Consider the following 21,117-nt stretch of genomic DNA (forward strand, 5'->3'; position numbering starts at 1 on the left):
AGGAATGTGTGTGTTCCTGGTTTTGGAGTGTTTGATGCTTTGTTTAGTGTTTTGATTGATTTAGGAATGCTTGAGGAAGCTTTCTTGTGTTTCTCTAAGATGAAGAGATTTAAGGTTTTCCCAAAAACCAGGTCTTGCAATGGTTTATTGCATAGGTTTGCCAAACTAGGGAAGACTGATGGGGTGAAGAGGTTTTTTAAAGACATGATTGGTGCTGGTGCGAGACCGACTGTGTTTACTTACAACATAATGATAGATTGTATGTGTAAAGAAGGAGGTGTAGAAGCTGCTAGAGGTTTGTTTGATGAAATGAAGTTTAGAGGTTTGATCCCAGACACTGTCACATATAATTATATGATTGATGGTTTTGGGAAGGTTGGTCGATATGTTTGAGCTTAACCCTGATTGAAACAGAAGCAAGAAGCTAAACGAGCTGCCAAAGCAGAGATCTATTCAAGGTAGTAATACACTACATTAACCTTTTTTCAGATAGTTAAGTACTGTTGTTCATCTCCTGACATGGTTTGTGTTGGCTCAGGAAACCACATTTGATCCCGTCAGCACCAGAAAACGTGGATGGAAAACGACTGATTACACCTCAGGTTAGAATTTTTCCAAAGCACACAACAAACATCATTTGTTTCTCTACCTAGCACCGTAGTTTAACGTTCCTTTTCACCAAAACATAGATACAAGGAAACCGAGGATTGACCCGGCAATGCAACAAGGATTTATTAATAGAAGGTATACCACACTTTTTCTGATTCTTTACATCTCGTGGTATAGGCTTAAGGGACAAACATCAACTGCACACACAAAAACTCTGTTAGTTGCGCATTTTCTCCTAGTTGGAAAATCAAAGAAAAGAAAAGAAAAACAAGATTTGGTTTCTTTACTGAATCATGCAGAAGAGGAAGCCAGAATCGTTGAGGAGTAGAAGGGCTCTTCATTAGCTGCAGTCATTCAAATGGCATTAATTTCCAATAACTCAGAGGAGAAAAAAATGAGTTAAGAGAGAGATGTTGTACTACACACCGATACAAGTCTCTCCACGGCTTCATGAGCTGCATCTATACTTTTTCCATCATGGACTAGCTTCAGTGATCTCTTGAAATCTCTATACCTGCAATATATGGAGATTAATAATGTTGGGGCAGAGTTTTACCAAAAAAACAAGTCATTTGCAAAGAGAGTGAGAGATGATTAATACTTGTAAAGAAAGTCGAGACCACCAGAGATCTTTGATTCCGAGCCCAGCAACTCGATCAGGCCTTCCCATTGCTGCATGTATGAAATGTAACAATATCATCTAGTGCACAGGTAGAAACAGACAGTGGTGTTTGTATGTCAATGTTAATGTTATAACAATGTTAATGTTAAATTTATGTTAATTTGTATGTTAATGTTAATTTTTGTAACTTTTAAAATATTATTATTTTATTTAGGGGACCAAATACAAATAAACACCAATGCTCATACTTAAAATAAGAACTTTTCAAAATAATACTATTAAATTTGGGGGACCAAAATTGGTCCCTAACCAATGCCCATGCTCTAACTATGTGTGAACACTAAATATGAACACACATATTGCACATGTGGCAGTACAATTCAAAATTTTTTTTTAACTTTTTTTTCAGCTGCACGTGTGGTTTTATTTTTTTGTATCTGCAACAAACGGTTAATTACAAATAAAATATGACTAGTTTTATCTAGTTTTATCTACATTACAAAAACATACTAGTTATACCTATATATACTAGTATTACTTAAAACCCAAAAATTCAATTCTGAATAAAATGAAGAACAAACAAATCGTGAATCTCTTCGTAACCAAAACAAATGAGTTTTATCTAGTTCTACTTGTTCAACCAAATCCAACTACTTATCATTGAGTCGATGGAGCCACTCACGGTTGGCTTGTACTTCTTCCCGAGTTGGTTCATCGCCGCCGTCATTCCGAATTTTCTTCTTATTGTTGAGTTGTTCATCACTGCCGTTTCTTCTTCCCAAAATTGGTTACAGAGATCGCTCGCCGTTGATTTGTTCATCGTTGTTGAGTCGTTCATCACCACCGTTTCTTCTTCCCAAAATTGTTACAGAGATCGCTCGCAGTTGAGTTGTTCATCGTTGTTGAGTCGTTCATCACCACCGTTTCTTCTTCCTGAATTGGTTACAGAGATCGCTCGCAGTTGAGTTGTTCATCATCGTTGAGTCTTTCATCGCCGCCGTTGTTTTTACATATCGTTGTTGAGTTGTTCATCGTCGTTGAGTCATTCGGTGTGAACGCTGCTGAAACTATTTTATCTTACTTGTTTTATCTAGTTTTACTAATATTTCAAGATCACACTAGTTTTCATTAGTTATACTAGTTTTACTTAGTTATACTAGTTTTATTTAGTTTACTAGTTTTACATAGTTATACCCAGAAATTGAAATACAAACATAAACCCAGAATTCACAAATTATAATTCCAAAACTTGTATTTTAGACTCATCTTCCTTATCAATTGAACACCTTAACAAAATACCTATTTTTCTCAAGTTTCACAAAATCGATTTTGAGATTGCAGTTTTAATTTCAAAAATTTCTCAGATTTTAAGGATTGGATCGAGTTATGAAAGAGAAAGAATGGAGCCATCGTTTCTTCTTTCCAGGTTGGTTCCAGAGATCGCCTGTCCTCGCCGTCGTTGTTCATCGCCGCTACCGTTGAAATCGAAGAAAGTGAAAAAAGTTTGAGAAAGAAGAAGAAGACGATGAAATTAAAAAAAATATTTAGTTTAATTTTATATTTTTGTTTTTGTTTGAAGTATATTCTTTTTTTATATTTTGGATTAAATCCAATAGATCTTGGGTGGGTGGTTTAAACCCACGTTTTCAATGTAATTGTTTTGTTTTTTCTAAGGTATTATAGTAAAATAACAGTTTCGGGAATTAAAAATAATTGAAAAAGAAAATTATTTTAAAGAAGGGAGTTTTGAGATTGTCATAATTTTTTAGAAACTTTTGAGATTTTGACTCCATGACATCTTCATAAACCGATGTTAAAATAACAGTTTCTCATTTAAATTCTTTGAGTTTTTCATTTAGGGTTTATGTTGTGAAGAACAAAAAGAAGTTTTAAGTAAAAATGGCATGATGCATTTGTATTAATATCAAAGATAGCAAAATTATATACTTCAGAAAAAAAATTATCAGTTTTTTGCGATGGTGATTAACATTTTTAGAGCATTTATATAGAATCTTTCTTTTTTTAGTTCAGCAGAATAATCACCAATTGGAGTTTTTCAGTTGCAAATCTTATAACTAAGAGAAAAATGTATATAACTATTATTCTTCCTCACATCTTAGATTGGGGGGAAAAATCTTAATGTTAATTTCATCTTCTCCTATGTTAATTCCTCTAATTCTTAACCAGCCTGAAATCTCTTCTTGATATATTAGAAGAAGTCAAGAAACTAACAATCAATTGCATTGCAAAACAAAAATTTATTTATATTGATTAGTAGGAAAAATAAAATTTAATGGAGTTTTAAAATAAATAAATATCGTAATTAATTTTGAATAGAGAAACAATAGAGATCATAAATTTGAGAACTCCCAACCCAAAGAAGAAAAAAGGGTCTCCAAGAAGATAGGCAGGATCATGGAGTCAATGCGTCTCAATCCACGCACATTCCAGAAGATAATTGGTATATCCAATATTCCAATCTAGAGAGTAGAGAGGAGGATATGTTCTTTTATGTTAAGTTGTTCACAGTAAACCTAATTTATTATTGGGTAAACTATTATTGGGGTTGTCGTCAGTCACCGTCGTAAATTGAAGGCTACTATTAGGTTTACTATTTTTTGTAAGAAGAAAAAAGAGACATGTCTTTGGCCTTTGGGAGACTTTCTTTGACTCCTCTTTTGTCTCTTTTTCACACTTTTGTTCACAAAAATCAAATAACGAGACTGACTGATACACAAAAAGAAACTCCTACAAACACGTGCCTTCTCTATCTCTCCTCTTTTCCCTATATATTTTCATTCAAACATTTATCACAATTACGACCAAGCTTTTACCAGTTTTGCTTATCTTTTTATTCCAATATTTATCAAAAAAAAAAAAAAAAAAAAATGGAAAACTAAAACACAGGAAGAAAACATATTTTCATGCAAAGACTTTTTCACTATTTTGTTCTGTGTACATGAATAGAAATTAGGCCTGCGACTTCGGATTCTTCGAGGCTTTCGGTTTCGGTTTTTCGGTTATTTTGGAAATTGAAAACTGTTCCGAATTGAACCGACTAAGATTTCGGTTCGGTTCAGTTCGGAATCGGTTATTTCGGTTCGGAGGTTCGGTTCACAATTGAGTTGTTTAAAAAAAAAAAAAAACTTTTTTTTCAACTGTAAAGCGATGGATCGACATTCCGACGGCCAGTTCTGAATGGTGGAGGTCCTAAGCATTGATCTGAAAGGCGAAGATGATGATGATGATGATTATAAAGATGATAAATCGGAAAGAAGAAGAAGATGATTATGGTGATAAATCGAAGAAAGAGAAGATAACAGTGATGGATTGAAGAAGATTAGAAGAAAATGATGATGAATCGAAGAGGGAGGAGAAGATTATGGTGATGAATCGAAATAGAAGGAGAAGGAAAGAACAAGAAAAATAAGAATTATTTGTTTGCCCATAAGAAAAGAAGAATCGATAAGTTAGGAAGAAGAAAAGAAGAAAGAACGACGGTTGGATACAAATATTAGGTTAGGGTTTTTATTAATTCGGTTAACCGTTTGGTTCCAGCGAACCGAACCGAAAATTTCGGTTAACCGACCAAAATTAAAATCATTCCGATCGGTTATGTCAATTAATTTAAACCGAACCGATTTGCCCAAATCTCGGTTCGATTCGGTTCGGACAAATCGGTTCGGTTCTAATTCCCAGACCTAGAAATGATTATATACATGCAAATAAATGATTTTACCTAAGATATTTATAATTTTAACTTACTCGAAATTATTTGTGCCAGAGACCACCAAATTCGACAAAACTGACAAAAAATCAAATATCAGTTTCATTTTCAGAAAATTTATTTTCATCCCAAAGAAAATAATTATGCTTTGGTCGTTCAAATTGGCATGCTAAAGACAAATTGTGTAATATATTTTTATTCCTCTTTGGTTAATATATTTTTCCAAAGATTGTTTAACATTATTCGAAAGATTCCAACGTTTATGTACGAAAGCAACTTCTATTTTTCCCCTTAGCATAACAAAAACAACTCATTATTTTCATTCAAAATTACATATTTGACGTTCAACGATAATTAGTAACCACAGACAAATCAGTTTTATATATTTTATTTTTGGTATCAATGTTAAATAAAATTAGTGTTTAGTGTTTTGCAAGTTGATATAATCATAACACAATCTGCAAACAATAATTCAACATATTCGGAAAATGATTTGGTTAATTTTTTTTTTTTTTTTTGTTATAGTCTCAGTTTCTTTACATGATCAAATCCAACAATTTCTATGTATCAACACCACACAAAATTAGAACACAAAGATTATTCTATTTTCCTAAGAATAGTTTTCTTGGTACTTTTGGACTTGAATTTGGATTGAAGCTTACGCTTCGAACATGAATCACTCTGATGAGACTTCTTCATTACAGTAAACCTCTTTCGTTTCTTCTTCGTCTTCTCTACAGCTGCTGCTTTCATCGCCTTAGTCTCTGTTATCGTCTCAAGCTTAGGCTTCCATTTACGCAAACCAACCAGTTGAACATAATCTTTCTTCAACTTCACCGTTGTACAAACTCTACCTTCTCCTTCTTCTTCTTCCTCTTCTTCTTTGATTGCTCTGTTCTTTCTTCCTTCCATCATCAGTTCCGAGATGAAATCTTCAGACACACGAATCCTTAAACGCTCTCCTTTCTCTCCCTTCTGTATAAGAAACGGCTGAGGCTGCTTCTGAGTCTTCTTCACCATAACGCCACCGTTCTGAGGGTTTTTAAGTGTGGCGATGGTGAGGAAAGAGAGATCGTTCTTAAAGAAATCTGATGGGAGGAGTAAGTAGTTGAGACCGAGCTTGAGTGTTTCGGTTTCGGACAGAACAGGGGTTTTTTGTCCTATGTAGAGTAAGTCCGATCTGCAGATTTCGTGTTTTGGGAAGTCTTTTGTGAGCTCTGAGACCACTACGGGACGATCGTAGACTTCTAAAGAACCGTCGGATCTGACGAGCTTGATTCGTCCGCCGCCGTTGGTGGTTCTGTCTGGTCGGGGATGGAGACAGAGCCAACTCGAAGGACCTCTGTGTAGCTTTACGAGTAGACTCCCGAGCTTTGTGATGTTATCATGACCCATTTAAATATAAGCTGGATTCAGGGTTTAAGCTTTAAAGGATTTAGGGTTTCTATCTTCTCTGCTAGGGGAAGAAGGTCATGAAGAAGAAGGAGAGACAGAGAGAGAGACAGAGAGTTTTGTGGTTTTAGTGTGAACAAATGAGACGAAGTTTTCGTTTATATACAGTGAGAGTGTTTTTATATACAAAAGGATTTAATCGCCCTTTACACCATTAATAATATTTTTATTTAAAACCAATTTAATATTTTTATGTTGTTTTTTTCTTCGTTTTCATTTTTCAATGCAAACATAGAGTAAAAATTGTTTGTCTTGATTTACTATCTTACAATAGATAGTTACTCTATAGTTAATCAAAATTTTAATCATCTACGTGCATTAAGTAAAATATCATTTATATACATATATATATTGAACTAACGACCGGTATACCAATATATTTGATTATTGGGGTATACATCCAAGTTTAAAAAGTTAGATTTATGTGGACTAGTTTTGGACCAAGTTGTGGTGTTAACTACGCTTGAAAAGCGATTAGATTAATAATTAATTGTGAATAAATAAATACTTGAATATGACTATGTTTAACGTGCGTGACGGCAGTTCGTTAAACTATTATGATACATAAATATAAAAAGAGGTTAGAGAGAAAGAAGACTTAGACCGATGGGAGTGTTCTTTTTAGACATTTCAATCTTTGGTTTTAAGGTATTTCAACTTTAATGGATTGTGACAATTATGTTATTCGTCTTAAATATATCTAATAGCCACACATTTCTGAAAACTCTATGATCATCGTTTCACCTTTCTTCTCTTCTTTATCCGGTGATAGACCTAATCCCTACTTAGTTGAGCAATGATCATCCTGTGACTGTGCTATATAAATTTTTTATTATTCTTATGTTCAACTAATCTTGGAGATACGTTTAAATATGAAAATCAAAGTTCAATACTGATGTTAGATACGATACGAGTTTTAGATCTATTATTTTTTTGCACGAAACATATTAGATTAGAATAGATAGTAAACATATTTCAAAAGTTGCAAGTCCTAATTAAGTAGCCACCTCTCCAATTTGGTCTTAGATCAAAGATGTAAGTTTGACCCACCAAATAGTGTACGTAATTATGTTGCCTTACTTTGACTCGCTTCTTCTTCCTTTATTCATTTTGTTTTGAAATTGCTAATCCCGCCTCCCTTTTTTTTCCTTTTCGTCTTCTTTTTCGTTTTGCATGCTTTTTATGTTTCGTTTTAGGTTTCAAAACTTATAAGTTATAATCAACTTTTGTAAGAATAGTGGTGATATAATTTATGTCATGTCCATCTCGTAATATTTGAGATGTAGAAACAGCAAGATCAGTTAATTTTACCAAACTTAAAATTTTTTTGGTCAAGTAGCTAGCCTATGCACCTCACACGGATAGCATCATAGCATTGTCGATTGCTTTAGAGCTAATGTTTGTAATTTTATCTATAATACATCATTTCCAATTGTTTATAAGGTTTAAATGTATAAAATACTTCAATAAATACATCAAAGTCTTAATTAACTTGATATCTAATTTCTTTAACAAAAGGTTGATCTACAAATATATACAATTGTTACTTTTTCTGCAAATATGGAAATATGTTCAAATCCATCTCGTAAAAATTTGAGATCTCCTAACACTAAATCATGTATTTTCAATCATGCCCAAAAAATATAGAACAGGAAAAATGTATTTCGTTTTATGTCTTGTTTGTGAAAAATATATTTGTTCGACATTAACCTAAAATTTCATGACATAATCATTCAATAACGCATCCAACATTTAGATATCCCAATTTTGCAAGACTGACTATGTTCATTTAACACAAGAACAGTCCAAGTACTAAAATCTTTAAATTTGGTAGGCAATGCACTAGTCATAGTTTATATGCTAACAACTTTAATAAGAAATTCAAACGACGTAGCTTGTTGGTGAGCAAAGGAATAAGACGACAAGGAGATATTATGGTTTTGCGTAAGTTCAATGCTTAATAGCCATTGGCTAACTTCTAAAGCTGGTCAATTCATAAGAATGATACAATGAAGTTTAAAATATCTAATTGTATATCATTGAGATATGTACTACATATCTGATATTAGTTTTGGTTTCAATTATTTAGACATCGCATATAAGTATATAACTAATGCAAGTAAAAAACAATTAAAGGCGGTTGCACAACCCCACCATTTAGATTTGTTTACATACTCAAAATTACAATACCAGACTTATTTAACTAAATTTTTCAATACACTGTATAGGATAGCCTTGAGATTTCGGTTCGGTTATTTCGGTTTTTTATATTTGTTGAGTTTTGAAAATTTTACCGAACTGAACCAAAATATATTTCGGTTCGGTTATTTTAGTTTCTCGGTTAATTTGATTTTAAATTTTCAAAACTAAAATTAACCGAAATTTGTTTGAAAACAAGAAAAAATCGGATTTTCGGTTATTTAAAAATAATTTCGGATTTTTTCGGTTTTTTCGGTTTTATTTCAAATATTCCGATTTTTTCGGTTTTTCCGGACGATTATCTTGGTCAAAAAAGGAAAGAAGTTGTAACCTTGTATTCGATATCTTCTTCATCCTGTTTCATATAACGAAAATGACATTAGTTTCATATTTTGATAAACAATGCTTAAGAATAAAGAGAATTAAGCTTGGACACTTTTGAATAAAAGTGATGCACTTACTTTGGGATCGAGTTTTTTTTTGTGTGTTTGAATAGTTCAAGTGTTATATATATCTTGAGTAGATGTTTGTATTTATAGAACTAACTATGTTTGGATCCGCACGTACGTATGGGGTTATTTTTGCATAATTTTTTTTATAAAATTAGAAAGTTTTCACGTAAACTTCTACTCAGACCTGCATGAGTGATATATATATATAAGAGAAAATTAAGATAGATAAGTGATATTACATGTATATTATTCTAAACTAATCCAAACATTTCTAACTGTTTGTTTAGGAGTGTTAAATCAAATTTGGATTCGGTTTCAGTTTCATTTATTTCATGTATTTAACCTAGATGTATATATTTTGGAATGGGATATTCGTCTTCTTCTATATGGGTCAAAATATTTTGTTTCATAACCGTTCTCTATTAAATAATTACATGTTTGACTATATTTATTATAGTAGTTTGAGACCGTATACCCCTATTCTCTGTTTATAAATTTAATTTTTATTAACTTTAATATATTTATCTAGTATAACATACATAATTATTTGAATGCATAGCAGTTTGATATTTGGTTTAGTTTCACTTCCGAACAGACACAAATGAATGATGATTTTTTTAATATCAGTAAAGAAGACAACTAAATAAAAGACAATAAGAGAAAGTGATCTTGTCCTTACGCATAATAAAAACTAAACCATAACCGTATTTTGGACCGTAGCCGTATATAACATTTAGAAGCTTTTACTGTTAATCGTAAATATATGGTTAAATTTATATTAATTGTAACCGTTAATTTACCATAATCGTATCAAAACTAGTGGTCAGGTAGATAGTTAAACTATAAGTTTTTTTACCGTAACTATTTTTTAGATATAATAAATATACTAATAATTATTTTTTAATATGAATAGTATGATATATAGATATACGATTACACTGAAAGAGCATATCAATTGAAAATAAATAATATCAACCATATCATATCATCCAATAATATCAACAGTATCATATCGTCAAATAACCACAACAGTATATAACCATAACTGATAGTTAATAAACCGTAATTGTACCCGTGTTCATGCCTACTTGTCCATACCTATCCCATTGTGTATCATAGAATTTCCAGATGACCTAAATAAAATTGTCAAGCGATCAAACCCGTCCAATATGTCTCATTGAATGTTTAAAATTTTTTTGACCCAAAAAACCTCATTCCTCTTAATTCACATGAGTAAATAGTATCTCCGCATATGTTCTGCTTGAATTTGTGTTCCTATAATTCTTGTCCCGTATTTTGTCAAAAATAGTTTAGATAATATTTTTATTTTATGAATTACACGTTTCTTTCCTGTACCCAATATTGAATGTCCCGATATTTGAAATAAATAGAGCGTTGAATTTGAATTTAGTTATTTGATAATTGAAAGCCACAACTAAATTTAACCATCCAAACTTTATACTCTCATCTCTTTACCTCTATTTCTTATCCAACTTTTTATGAGAAATAGTTTAGATAATGTCATTATTTTTTGATTAATTGTTCCCATTTCATATCAGTTCTTTTTTATTAGATCAGATTTTTTTATATAAAAAACTATTTACATGTTATTTAAAAAAACAAAATAATTCAAATAATCGTCCCAAAGTAGAGATTTACACGTGTAAAAGTTGACCCTTACTCAAATATAGAGGTTTTGAGAATTAGATATCACTACCAATATTTTTGTATTTAACGATAACAACATTTAAAAGAAAAAAATAAGAGATAGTAATTTTTATTTTTATAAATAATAAAATTAGCTTTTGGCAGATATTCATTTAATATTAATATTAAATGATTTAAATTTTAATTGTTTTGTTAGATTTAATCTGTGGTATAGGTGTAATTTAGAATTTTAGTATTACAATCACATATTTAGATGTGTTAAAGTAGATTAACAAAAGCTATAAATACAATTTTGGTTTTATTATTTCCATATATACTAATCATAACTAATTATTATAATTTTGTTAAAGAAATTTCAAATTTTAAACTAAATGATGATTTGTTTTTATCTAATTGTATTTAATTGATTTGTCTTTCCCAAAATATAAAACCAAATCAAATAAATTCACATATCTACACTTGACAAAAAAAAGCAGTGGCAGTTTTATGTAATATTATGAAATACTAAGGGCAAATAATAAATTGGGGTACGGAGCTCTCTGGCGACGACACGTCAGCTTTATTGAGATAATGCTTCTCTTTTAATATATAAGGGATGAAGTCAGTTTGGTGAAATGATATAATTCTAGAATATGCTTATTCTTTAATGAGGATGAGATATAGTAATAGATTTTTAACATAAATTCTTAACTTTCAAATCCGTGTTAGTTGCGAAAGTTTAGAAGATGCGAATAATTAGTTGATACAATTTTAAAAGTTACTATAATTTAGCTGTAATATATTTAAAACTTACTGCAATGTGTAGATTTGAAATATATCATTGGCATTAAATTTGCATACTTATTTCTTTATTTGGCAATCTAAAATATCTTGAACTATATGTTTGGTAATACAAACCTATTGATTAGAGTTTTTGATTAATTCTTTTTACGAAAATTGAATGAAGAAATAAGTTATCTGTTACTCGCTCCACTTTTTAACGTGCACATTTTTCATATTTATTATTTGAATTTGCTTACAAGTTTGGCAAGTATTAACTGTTTAGATACTCATGCAAGATATCCAAGATCCGAATGATGTAATTAATCCCCAAAAACTTAGGATCCGCGTGTTTTGACCCTTTGAGATTACCTGTTTGCCCTTTTTTATTTTTTGTTCTTTCTTTCTTTAATTCGTAGGAGCAATTCATGGAATTCTGTTTTGTTTATTTTTTTAATTCCTAAGTGTGCATCCCAATTAATAGTATAGATGATCGTGTCTACTTATAGAATAATAGAAATATACATTATAAGCGCTTAGCAAATACTAGCAAGTAAATATCTCATTCATACTCAAACTAAAATAAAGGAAAATGTGTGATTAACTACTAATCCTATAAAGATAATGAAAACTAGATTTTAACCCGCGGTACACCGCGGGCCGATCTTTTAAATTATATATTTTAAATTAGTTAAAATTAATAAATTATGAATATAAGATTAAATAGTGTATATTTTTGTGACATACAGATTTTTGTTCTTTGCGTTTATGTATAATGACTTTTAAAGTTTTTTTTTTCTTTCAGATTCGATCGGATTATCTACAATTTTGGACACTTGTTTGCATGATCAAACAATGTTTCATCATAATATTACTTTACTTTATAAGTTATAAAATCTATGTTTCTATAACTTATTTTATGTATTACTTGGACACCCTTTGGTTTTTGTAAAAAATCATATTGGGTCTGTAGGCCCATTAATAATGTTGTGGTCGTGTGGTCCAGCTTACATAATCCATCAATATTCCGACCCATGAACTTTAATCGTTTTATTCCGGATCGTTTTTTTTCTGGAAAAGAAAAACATATCCGGATGGTTTTTTTCTCACCGGCTATCTTTTTGTCGGTTGGTTTCTTTCCCCGAAACCATTAAGAAAAAACAATGAAAATTACCAGTCAACATGTTAGTGTTAAGGTCTGGATCCTCAACTCTTGCAAACTTTGTAAAGCTCAGGAAGTTTGAGTCGGACTTAGGATCACTAACAGCAACATAGGTCCCGCTGACAAAACTGAGTTTGTACAAATGAGTGGTAGGACGAAACTGACCAACCGCATGAGTGATTGAGAAGGTCTCGATGAACCTCCATGAGCCAATGGTCAGGTGGTTGACGTAACGGGTGACCAAGTCTTTTTTCACGGACCCGTGTATTTTCATTCCCTATAATATAGAATATAAAGTAGTGAGGGTAGAGAAAGTTATGAAAAGAATAGACTATATGAAAATGATACTCACAGTAATTTTGCATAACTAATGTTTGGTTGCCAAAAATAAAAATAATTGTTGTTAGTTTATAAGCGTTAATGCTTTAACTCCAGTAACATTTGTGAGTTCATGCGATTCGATGAATCTAACCGCATTGTAAGTTACATGATTAATTACATCTTGATTTTTATTGTCATGAATATATTATTATTGGACAGAGTTTTACCCCGATCCAGGGGCGGACCCACGTTCATTAGAGGGGGTGCAAGTGCACCACATAAAAGTATAAAATCCTTAGTTTATGCATACTAATTAGTGATGTAAGTAGCCTAGTGGTCAATAGTGCACCCTATAATTTTTGAGGTAAAGGGTTCAAATCCCAACTGAACACTTTTGGGTTTTTTTGGCACCCCCTCAAAAGATTTGCTGGATCCGCCACTGCCCCGATCCGTAGTAATATAAAACAAATGAAGGGAGTGATACTATTACACTAACCTCATTTTGTTACTCAAGATAGCTTATAGGAGCAGCTTTCTTAATATTTAATTCACTATCATACTAAATGAAAATGATGTTTGAAGTTTTAACCAACATTTTTTTTCTTCATGTTATATTTTCTAATGCAAAATAACTACACTTTTCTATGCTATGTAAAACCATTTTATTGTATGTTATTTTAGCTTTAATTTAATTGTGTTTAGATAGAGAATGATATTTTAGTCTAAAAAAATATTCAGAAAAAACATTTTTAATGTTGATAAAGCGGAAAATGAATTGTAAAAGCTAAGTATTTTTTTTCAACACCACAAAAAAACAAAAATCAACATATAACAAAACGATCAAGTATATATTTACCGAAGAAAAAGCGTGCAACACAAAATAGATGCCAACAACTTTGAACATTGTACACCTAGTAGAGATAACTCTGTGATGTAAGAACAGAGCAATCTCAATCTCAATTGGCATCAATAATAATACGTTACGTGTTGACTTTTGTTAAATTAAAATTGTTTGATATATTCGGACCTGCTCTCAGAGCAAGTGCAATGGCGTATACACGGGCCGTCCCCCGTTATTTTTGGATTTAAATTTAAATCAAAAAGGCCCATAATCGAAGGAACGCTTCTTATTTTAGGACGTTTTTCATCCGTCGACTTCGCCACGTGTTCAACTGTGATTGGTTGTAGATTATCTCTAGGTTTTCCGAAAAACATTTCTTTGGACAAAAATTTCTTTCACTTCTTTATTTTCTCTCGACGGCGACGAGAGAGGCGATAGACATCCTCGTCGAATTCACGAAGCGATTCCGTTTCTTCTCACCAGAATTTCTTACCGAAGCCGATCTGCTGTTTCTCCCGAGGCCGGTCCGATCTTATCAACGTCTCGAAGCTTTCCTGGCGGTCCGATTTTCACTTATCTCCCGACGCGATCTTCTCTTCTCTCCCGAACCGATCTTCTCTTCTCTCCCGAAGCGATCTTCTCTTTTCTCCCGACGCTAATTAAGGTATGTCTTCTTATCTCTGATTATCGAATTAGGGTATTCCAATTAGGGTTTTCGAATTAGGGATTTCGAATTAGGGTTTTCGAATTAGAGTTTTCTAATTAGGGATTTCGAATTAGGGATTTCGAATTAGGGATTTCGAATTAGGGATTTCGAATTAGGGATTTCGAATTAGGGTTTTCGAATTAGGGTTTTCGAATTAGGGTTTTCGAATTAGGGGTTTCGAATTAGGGGTATCTATTGGTGTCTAGTTTCAATTGTTCTGTTTTTTCATGTGTAAAGATCGATTTATCTATTTATAAAGATCGATTTGTGCTTGTCTAAAGGTCAATTCGTTTCTTGATAACATGAGTATAATTAATGTTTTATTTTCTGTGTCGTTTGCTGTTGATAGTATACGAAATCGTATATTTGCAAAAATTGGTTTTAACATTGATTTGGTTAAAACATTGGTTTTTAAATTGACAAACTCTATTTTGTTTTGTTTTTTTGTCTTAATTGATAAAGAATTTTAGGATAAAGGACATTTGGTAGTTGTAATATTTTAGGTAAAACATTAATGTGTACTTCTAATAAATTGTGATTGTTGTGTAGTTGATTGTCTTTAATTTTGGTTTGGTATGTTCATAGTTTGTTGTTTTATTTGGTAGTTGTATCAAGTACTTGTCTTAAATTTTGATTAGACATTGGTTGTTAGGTCTTTATGTTTAGTTACTTATTGCAAGTTAACTTTTAAGCTATTAAACCCCAACCATCTTCTTCCTATTTCCATCAGAAATCTATTTCACTTAGTAACCCCTTCTCACTTTTACTCGCTTAACTTCTCTTCTATACTCGCTTAACTTCTCTTCTATACTTGCTTAACGTCTCATTCCTTCTCTTCTCTACTCGCTTCTTCATATGGATTCAACGAATCCCTTCTTTCAGTCTTCTTCTTACTTAAACTTGCTTAACAGTCAAGAAGAAGGTGGTTTAAATGATAACTTTCATTGGGAAAGTTATCCACCTTCTGGACAGAGCTCCCAACCTTCTCCTCGCAGCTCCCAACCTTCATCTCAAAGCTCCCAACCTTCTGAGGCGCCAACTCTTTCGCAAGAAACACCATTGGAGCGCAAGGAGAGAAAGACATGGACACCTGCTGATGATGAAGTCTTGATCTCCGCATGGCTCAACACTTCCAAAGATCCCATCGTTGCAAATCAACAAAAGGGAGGAAGCTTCTGGCAAAGGATTCAAAAATACTATGCTGACACTCCTCATGCTAGAAATGGTGGTGAACAGATGTTGACGACACATTGCAAGCAGCGTTGGCACAAGATAAATGACCAAACTAACAAGTTCTGTGCGGCATTCGCAGCTGCGGAGAGACTGAACAGCTCTGGTCATTCTGAAAATGATATCTTAAAGCATGCGCATGATATCTACTTCGATGCCCATAAGAAGAGATTTAACCTTGAACATGCTTGGTTTCGGTTAAGGTTTGAGCAGAAATGGCTCACACTAAACACCATTAACACGCCCCCATCCCAGCCTGCAACAAAGAGGAAACAAGCTGCCGAAGGTTCACAATCATCAAGCTGCAATGTTGAGGAGTATGAGAAAAGGCCAGAAGGGATTAAGGCTGCGAAGGCGAAGAGGAACAATGCTCAGTCCACAAACGTGAAGACTCTTGCTGAGTATAAGAGCATGTGGGATGTCAAGAAAGAGGAATTGGCTGAAAAGGAGAAACTGCAGAAGCTGGCCATCCTAGATACTCTCTTAGCCAAAAAAGAACCTTTAAATGCTAGTGAAGAAGTTATTATGAAGAAGATAGTGTCCCAGTATTTCTGATATTAGAGCATGTGTTTGTTGTTTGTTTTCTATGGTCATTCTAGTTACTCGGCTTATGTATTTCCTGTTTGTTTGATTTGTATTTCATGTTTTAATATTTCGTGTTGGATTTGTATTTCATGTTTTAGTATTTTCTGTTTGATTTGTATTTGCTGTTTGAAACTAAATTAATATAAGTATATTTCAATTGCTAGTAACTCGCCTATTTTAACTAAATCAGTAACTTAATCAGATTGTTAGTTCTTTAAAACAATTGTTGTACTAAATCTAATGTGCTTCTTCTTGTCTATGTTCAGGTTAAGTAAGAAATGGGACACGACTATAGCTACTCTCAGCCTGACTCATCCGATCTGGCTGATAAGCACTCAGAGGACACTGCGGAGAGAGAGCTAGATGCTTTCATTCGTATGGATGAAGCAGAGTCGAGGGTATACCCCCCTCAGCCTGAGGTGGAGCATGGATTCCCGAAGGAATGCTACTGTGGTGCGCAGCCTATTCTGTCGAACTGCTACAATAGAAGGTATGTGATATTAATGTAGTTTTGCTATTCTATCAGTCAATTTAGTTTCGCTATATATGCTAACTCTTTTACATATTGTAGGTTCTTTACATGTCCAAATGTCGATGATGGAGAGATGCATATTCACAAGTGGTGGGATGTGGCTGTAGTGGAGGAGTTGAGGGACAATGATAGAAGATATGAAGTGATGGTTGAGAAGGTAGATTACTTAACTTTGTTCAATGAATATGAATCAGAGATCAATGAGAAGATGGTTATGTTAGAGAATGTAGTTAACGAGATACGTAATGAAAATAGGTTTAGATATATAACTGATTTGCTGGTTGTTTGTGTCATGGTTATTTTCGCATGTATTTTGTTCATGTCTACTTATTAAATGAGACTTTGTAATAACTCACGGGTACTTGTTGTTTTCCTATGTATGTTGTTTTGTTTTCCTATCTCACGGGTACTTGTTGTTTTTTTAGCTATGTACTTTGTTTTGTTTTGTTATCCCACGGGAAACTTGTTGTTTTGTTTTGTTCAGACTCACGGGTTACAAAATAATGCAACTCACGGACACTAGTCTTTTCTTCCTATATATGATAACTCGTAACTCTCACCAAACAAGACCAAATCAAGAAAACATTCTCAAGAACCACCTTCTTCTATACAAAACATTCTCAACAAAACATTCTCAACAAAACATTCTCAAGCAAAATACTCATACCAAACACGATCAAACCAACAACATATTGGCAGTTATTTCTTCCTCTATATTCCTTTCTCTTCCTTTCTCTTCCTTTCTCTTTAATATAATTTACATCTTCCTTTCTTTTCCTTTCTCTTCAAATGGGATCATCTTCAAATCATTATCACTATCAAGCCGATGATAATCATTATCACTACCAAGCAGATGACAGTGATAATTTTGAGGGCTATTTAGAAAACATTTATGATGTTTCGCACATTATTCCAGAACCAAACCAGCCACACGATAGGATTTATATCGAGCGAAACCGGGAAGAAGGCCACAATAATCTTTGGAATGATTATTTTAGTGACACTCCAACATATCCAGAATATTTATTCCGGCGACGGTTTCGCATGCACAAGCCATTGTTCATGCGAATTGTGCAACGTCTCTCTACCGAAATCGAATATTTCCGCCAAACCCAAGATGCAACTGGACGGGCTGGTCTTTCACCTATACAAAAATGTACTGCAGCAATTCGTCAATTGGCATATGGTACTTCTTCTGACAGTATTGACGAGTATGTACGAATTGGTGCTTCGACAGCTCGGAAATGTTTGCACGAGTTTACCGCCGGCATCATCCAAGTGTTTGGAGATGAATATCTAAGACGTCCTACACAGGAGGATCTACATAGACTACTCTATCAGAATGAACAGCGTGGATTTCCCGGGATGATTGGTAGCATTGATTGTATGCATTGGGGGTGGAAGAATTGTCCCACGGCTTGGAAAGGCATGTATTCACGATCAACCGGAAAACCTACAATTGTGTTGGAAGCGGTAGCTTCGTATGACCTATGGATATGGCATGCCTTTTTTGGAGCTCCAGGTACTATGAACGATCTTAATATTCTTGATCGTTCTAATGTTTTTGATGACATAATAACCGGTAAAGCTCCCGAAGTCCACTACGTTGTCAACGGAAGGGAGTACAATTTGCCGTACTATCTCACCGATGGTATTTATCCAAATTGGGCCACTTTTATTCAATCTATCCGACTTCCACAAGGTATGAAAAATTCTCTCTTTTCTAAAAAACAAGAAGCTGTTCGGAAAGATGTTGAGCGTGCCTTTGGAGTCTTGCAAGCTAGATTCGCCGTTATTAAAAATCCGTCTCGCTTATGGAATAAATACAAAATGGCAAATGTTATAAGATCATGCATAATACTCCATAATATGATTGTCGAAGATGAACGACATACATACAGTTACAGAAACATTGTTTCTGAATTTCAACACGGAGAACATGTCGATCAAACATATACTGTTGGTGCTCCCGGTGTCGGTTCAAATATCAGCACTACGATTACTCGTCAAACAAGACTTCGGGATAAACAAGCCCATGACCAACTAAAACATGATTTGATTGAGCATATTTGGACTAACTTCGGACATCTTCCAAATAATGAAGATTAATTTTCAAATTTCTATGAGTTGAATAAAATGTTTGTTTTTTTTTTATTTATATTTTATGTTTTCTATTTTTAATATCTTAATAGTATGTTTTTGTTTTAGAAATTTAAATAATTAATGTTTTCAATTTTAAAAATATTATTATTTTATTTGGGGGACTTAAAAGAAGTAGACACCAATGCTCATATTAATAATAAGAACCTTCCTAAATATTACTATTATAATTGAGGGACCAATATTGAAGGACTACCGATGCCCATGGTCTCAGACGTTAATCACCTCAATAGTAGTATTATTGTATTATACTAGTTTTAAAAGTTCTGATAATCTAGTACTTAACAATGTATGTTGTACTTGTATCCATATATATAATATGTGTATCCCCTCTTTTTTTTGTTCAATTTCATTCGTTTTCTATAGGACCTCCTGAGATGAAATGTTTGTAACGAACGTGACACCTTGACGAGAATTGGTTTGTCATGAATGCTAATTTTGGAATTGGGCTATTTTAGAAGGCCCACTGGATAAGTTTTGGACTGTCCAAAACACTGGTTTTTGTCTTGTCCGGTTAGAAAATTAGCTAAGTCTTGTTATATAATTTTATTTGTATACTTCACCGATTAATGTAAGTATGTAATATTCGGCGACAAAGAAAAAATATGTACAAGCTTCTAGAGCTAATTAATTCTTGTAGCATCTACAAGATCTACAAAATAATTCAGTCAGACTCAAAACAAAACACCTAGACCGTTTACACGCTTGGTTCGATCATGTACTATACAGAGATGCTCTCACACAAACAATGATTTGAACAAAATAGTACAGAAACATTCCATAGAAAATAAGACTTCCAAGATTCATTTTCACAAGGACAACAAAAATACTGTTTTTTTTATCAATTGGAAAACTCTTTTCTTTTAGCCAAAGTCATTTTTGTGGATCTGTATGATACAACCCAACTTACACAGGAAACAAGACAAAGAAAATGAATAAACAGATCAAAAGTACCCTCAGAATCGAAGAACTTATCAACATTGAATTATCTCAGACAAGGCTGAAACTTATATATTGATATTCTCGGATCATCATTGGGTTGATACATAACAACAACAAAAACAAAATCAAACGATGCAAAGGAAAAAATAAAGAGACACAACAAATTCAGTTCCCTCAGAAAATATGTTTTTTCAACATTGTATATTCAGACAAGGCTGAAACTAAATTATAAAGGTTGTTCGATCATTGGGAACTTCTATAGTATAGCGTAGATAACAAAAAAAAACAAAAAAAAAACCATATACTCAAAAGATCAAAAACAAGAACGAAGATCGAAAGTGTAGAAACATAATTTATCAGAGAAAACGTAGTTGATATGCTCTGCTCTTTGACGCGGCGGCTTTTATAAAAGACCTAATCGTCTATCTATAGTGTTTATAAATAACATAAAAGTCCTCATAATTTTAACTGCTTCATACATTTTCCCTTCCTTATCTACTATTTACAAAAAGTGTCCAATAACTGTTTTGATCAATTTCCCTAAAATCTATCAAAATTCTAAATTTTCTAAATCCCATAGAATTCTCCAAAATCATTGTTTCAATACACCCCCCTTACTCTGTATTGGGAAGAAGGATTATTATAAGTTTGATTTGATGCCTAATGTAGCCAAAGTTGAAACTTGAAGATGTAACACTCTGACGCTCCTTGTTCCTTAAGTAGAAGAAACTTCAGAAAATTTCGAATTAAATTGTATATCTTGCATTATTTTCAGAAAATAATGTAATATCAAGGGATCATGGTGGAACTAATATGGATCAGAATGGAACAGGATAAGATTCAATGAGGGTGGTTTGTATAAAAAGATAAGAAGTCATTCATATAAATGCAAATGAACAAAAGCAACGAATATGTTATAAGCAAACGCCAAGAGGACAAAATCTACAACAATGATCAATGGTATCAAAAGACTTAAAACACACTGTTCCATATATTTAATGCACAATACCACTACGATCTGCATTTACCATTGGACCTTCAAGGACCATGCATGTGACTGTACCGCCTCTTGAAGGGTCTTTACAGCGCTTTCGTAAGTCACAAACCCAATAAACCAGAACTCGTGGTTGTCGATGGAAATCACTTGTAT

The 21,117-nt window shown here is 32.9% G+C and overlaps 3 protein-coding genes across 3 annotated transcripts; 2 read left to right on the forward strand and 1 right to left on the reverse strand.

The window, feature by feature from the left end:
- Positions 1–5,429: 5,429 nt before the first annotated feature.
- LOC104757155 (uncharacterized) lies at positions 5,430–6,529 on the reverse strand. Its single transcript, XM_010479881.3, has one exon. The coding sequence runs from the start codon at positions 6,351–6,353 to the stop codon at positions 5,556–5,558; it is 798 nt and encodes a 265-aa protein (XP_010478183.1). The 5' UTR covers positions 6,354–6,529; the 3' UTR covers positions 5,430–5,555.
- Positions 6,530–14,001: 7,472 nt separating this feature from the next.
- Positions 14,002–17,263, forward strand: LOC147923987 (uncharacterized). Its single transcript, XM_087494018.1, has 3 exons — positions 14,002–14,476; positions 16,600–16,823; positions 16,905–17,263. Exons 2-3 carry the CDS (start codon positions 16,612–16,614, stop codon positions 17,197–17,199), a joined length of 507 nt encoding a protein of 168 aa, XP_087350144.1. The 5' UTR covers positions 14,002–14,476; positions 16,600–16,611; the 3' UTR covers positions 17,200–17,263.
- LOC147923988 (glutathione S-transferase T3-like) lies at positions 14,472–16,466 on the forward strand. Its single transcript, XM_087494017.1, has one exon. It carries the CDS (start codon positions 15,374–15,376, stop codon positions 16,301–16,303), a length of 930 nt encoding a protein of 309 aa, XP_087350143.1. The 5' UTR covers positions 14,472–15,373; the 3' UTR covers positions 16,304–16,466.
- Positions 17,264–21,117: the final 3,854 nt, after the last annotated feature.

Source organism: Camelina sativa, chromosome 17, assembly GCF_030686135.1.
Source record: "Camelina sativa cultivar CO46 ecotype springtype chromosome 17, ASM3068613v1".
In the NCBI taxonomy this organism is placed as follows: Eukaryota; Viridiplantae; Streptophyta; class Magnoliopsida; order Brassicales; family Brassicaceae; genus Camelina; species Camelina sativa.

What these genes read in the sequence shown, in the direction of transcription:
- LOC104757155 (XM_010479881.3), bottom strand. Translation starts at nt 6,353, where the DNA reads ATGGGTCATGATAACATCACAAAGCTCGGGAGTCTACTCGTAAAGCTA.
- LOC147923988 (XM_087494017.1), top strand. Translation starts at nt 15,374, where the DNA reads ATGGATTCAACGAATCCCTTCTTTCAGTCTTCTTCTTACTTAAACTTG.
- LOC147923987 (XM_087494018.1), top strand. Translation starts at nt 16,612, where the DNA reads ATGGGACACGACTATAGCTACTCTCAGCCTGACTCATCCGATCTGGCT. An exon ending in TCGAACTGCTACAATAGAAG is followed by an intron (nt 16,824 to 16,904) that starts GTATGTGATATT and finishes TACATATTGTAG; the next exon opens with GTTCTTTACATGTCCAAATG.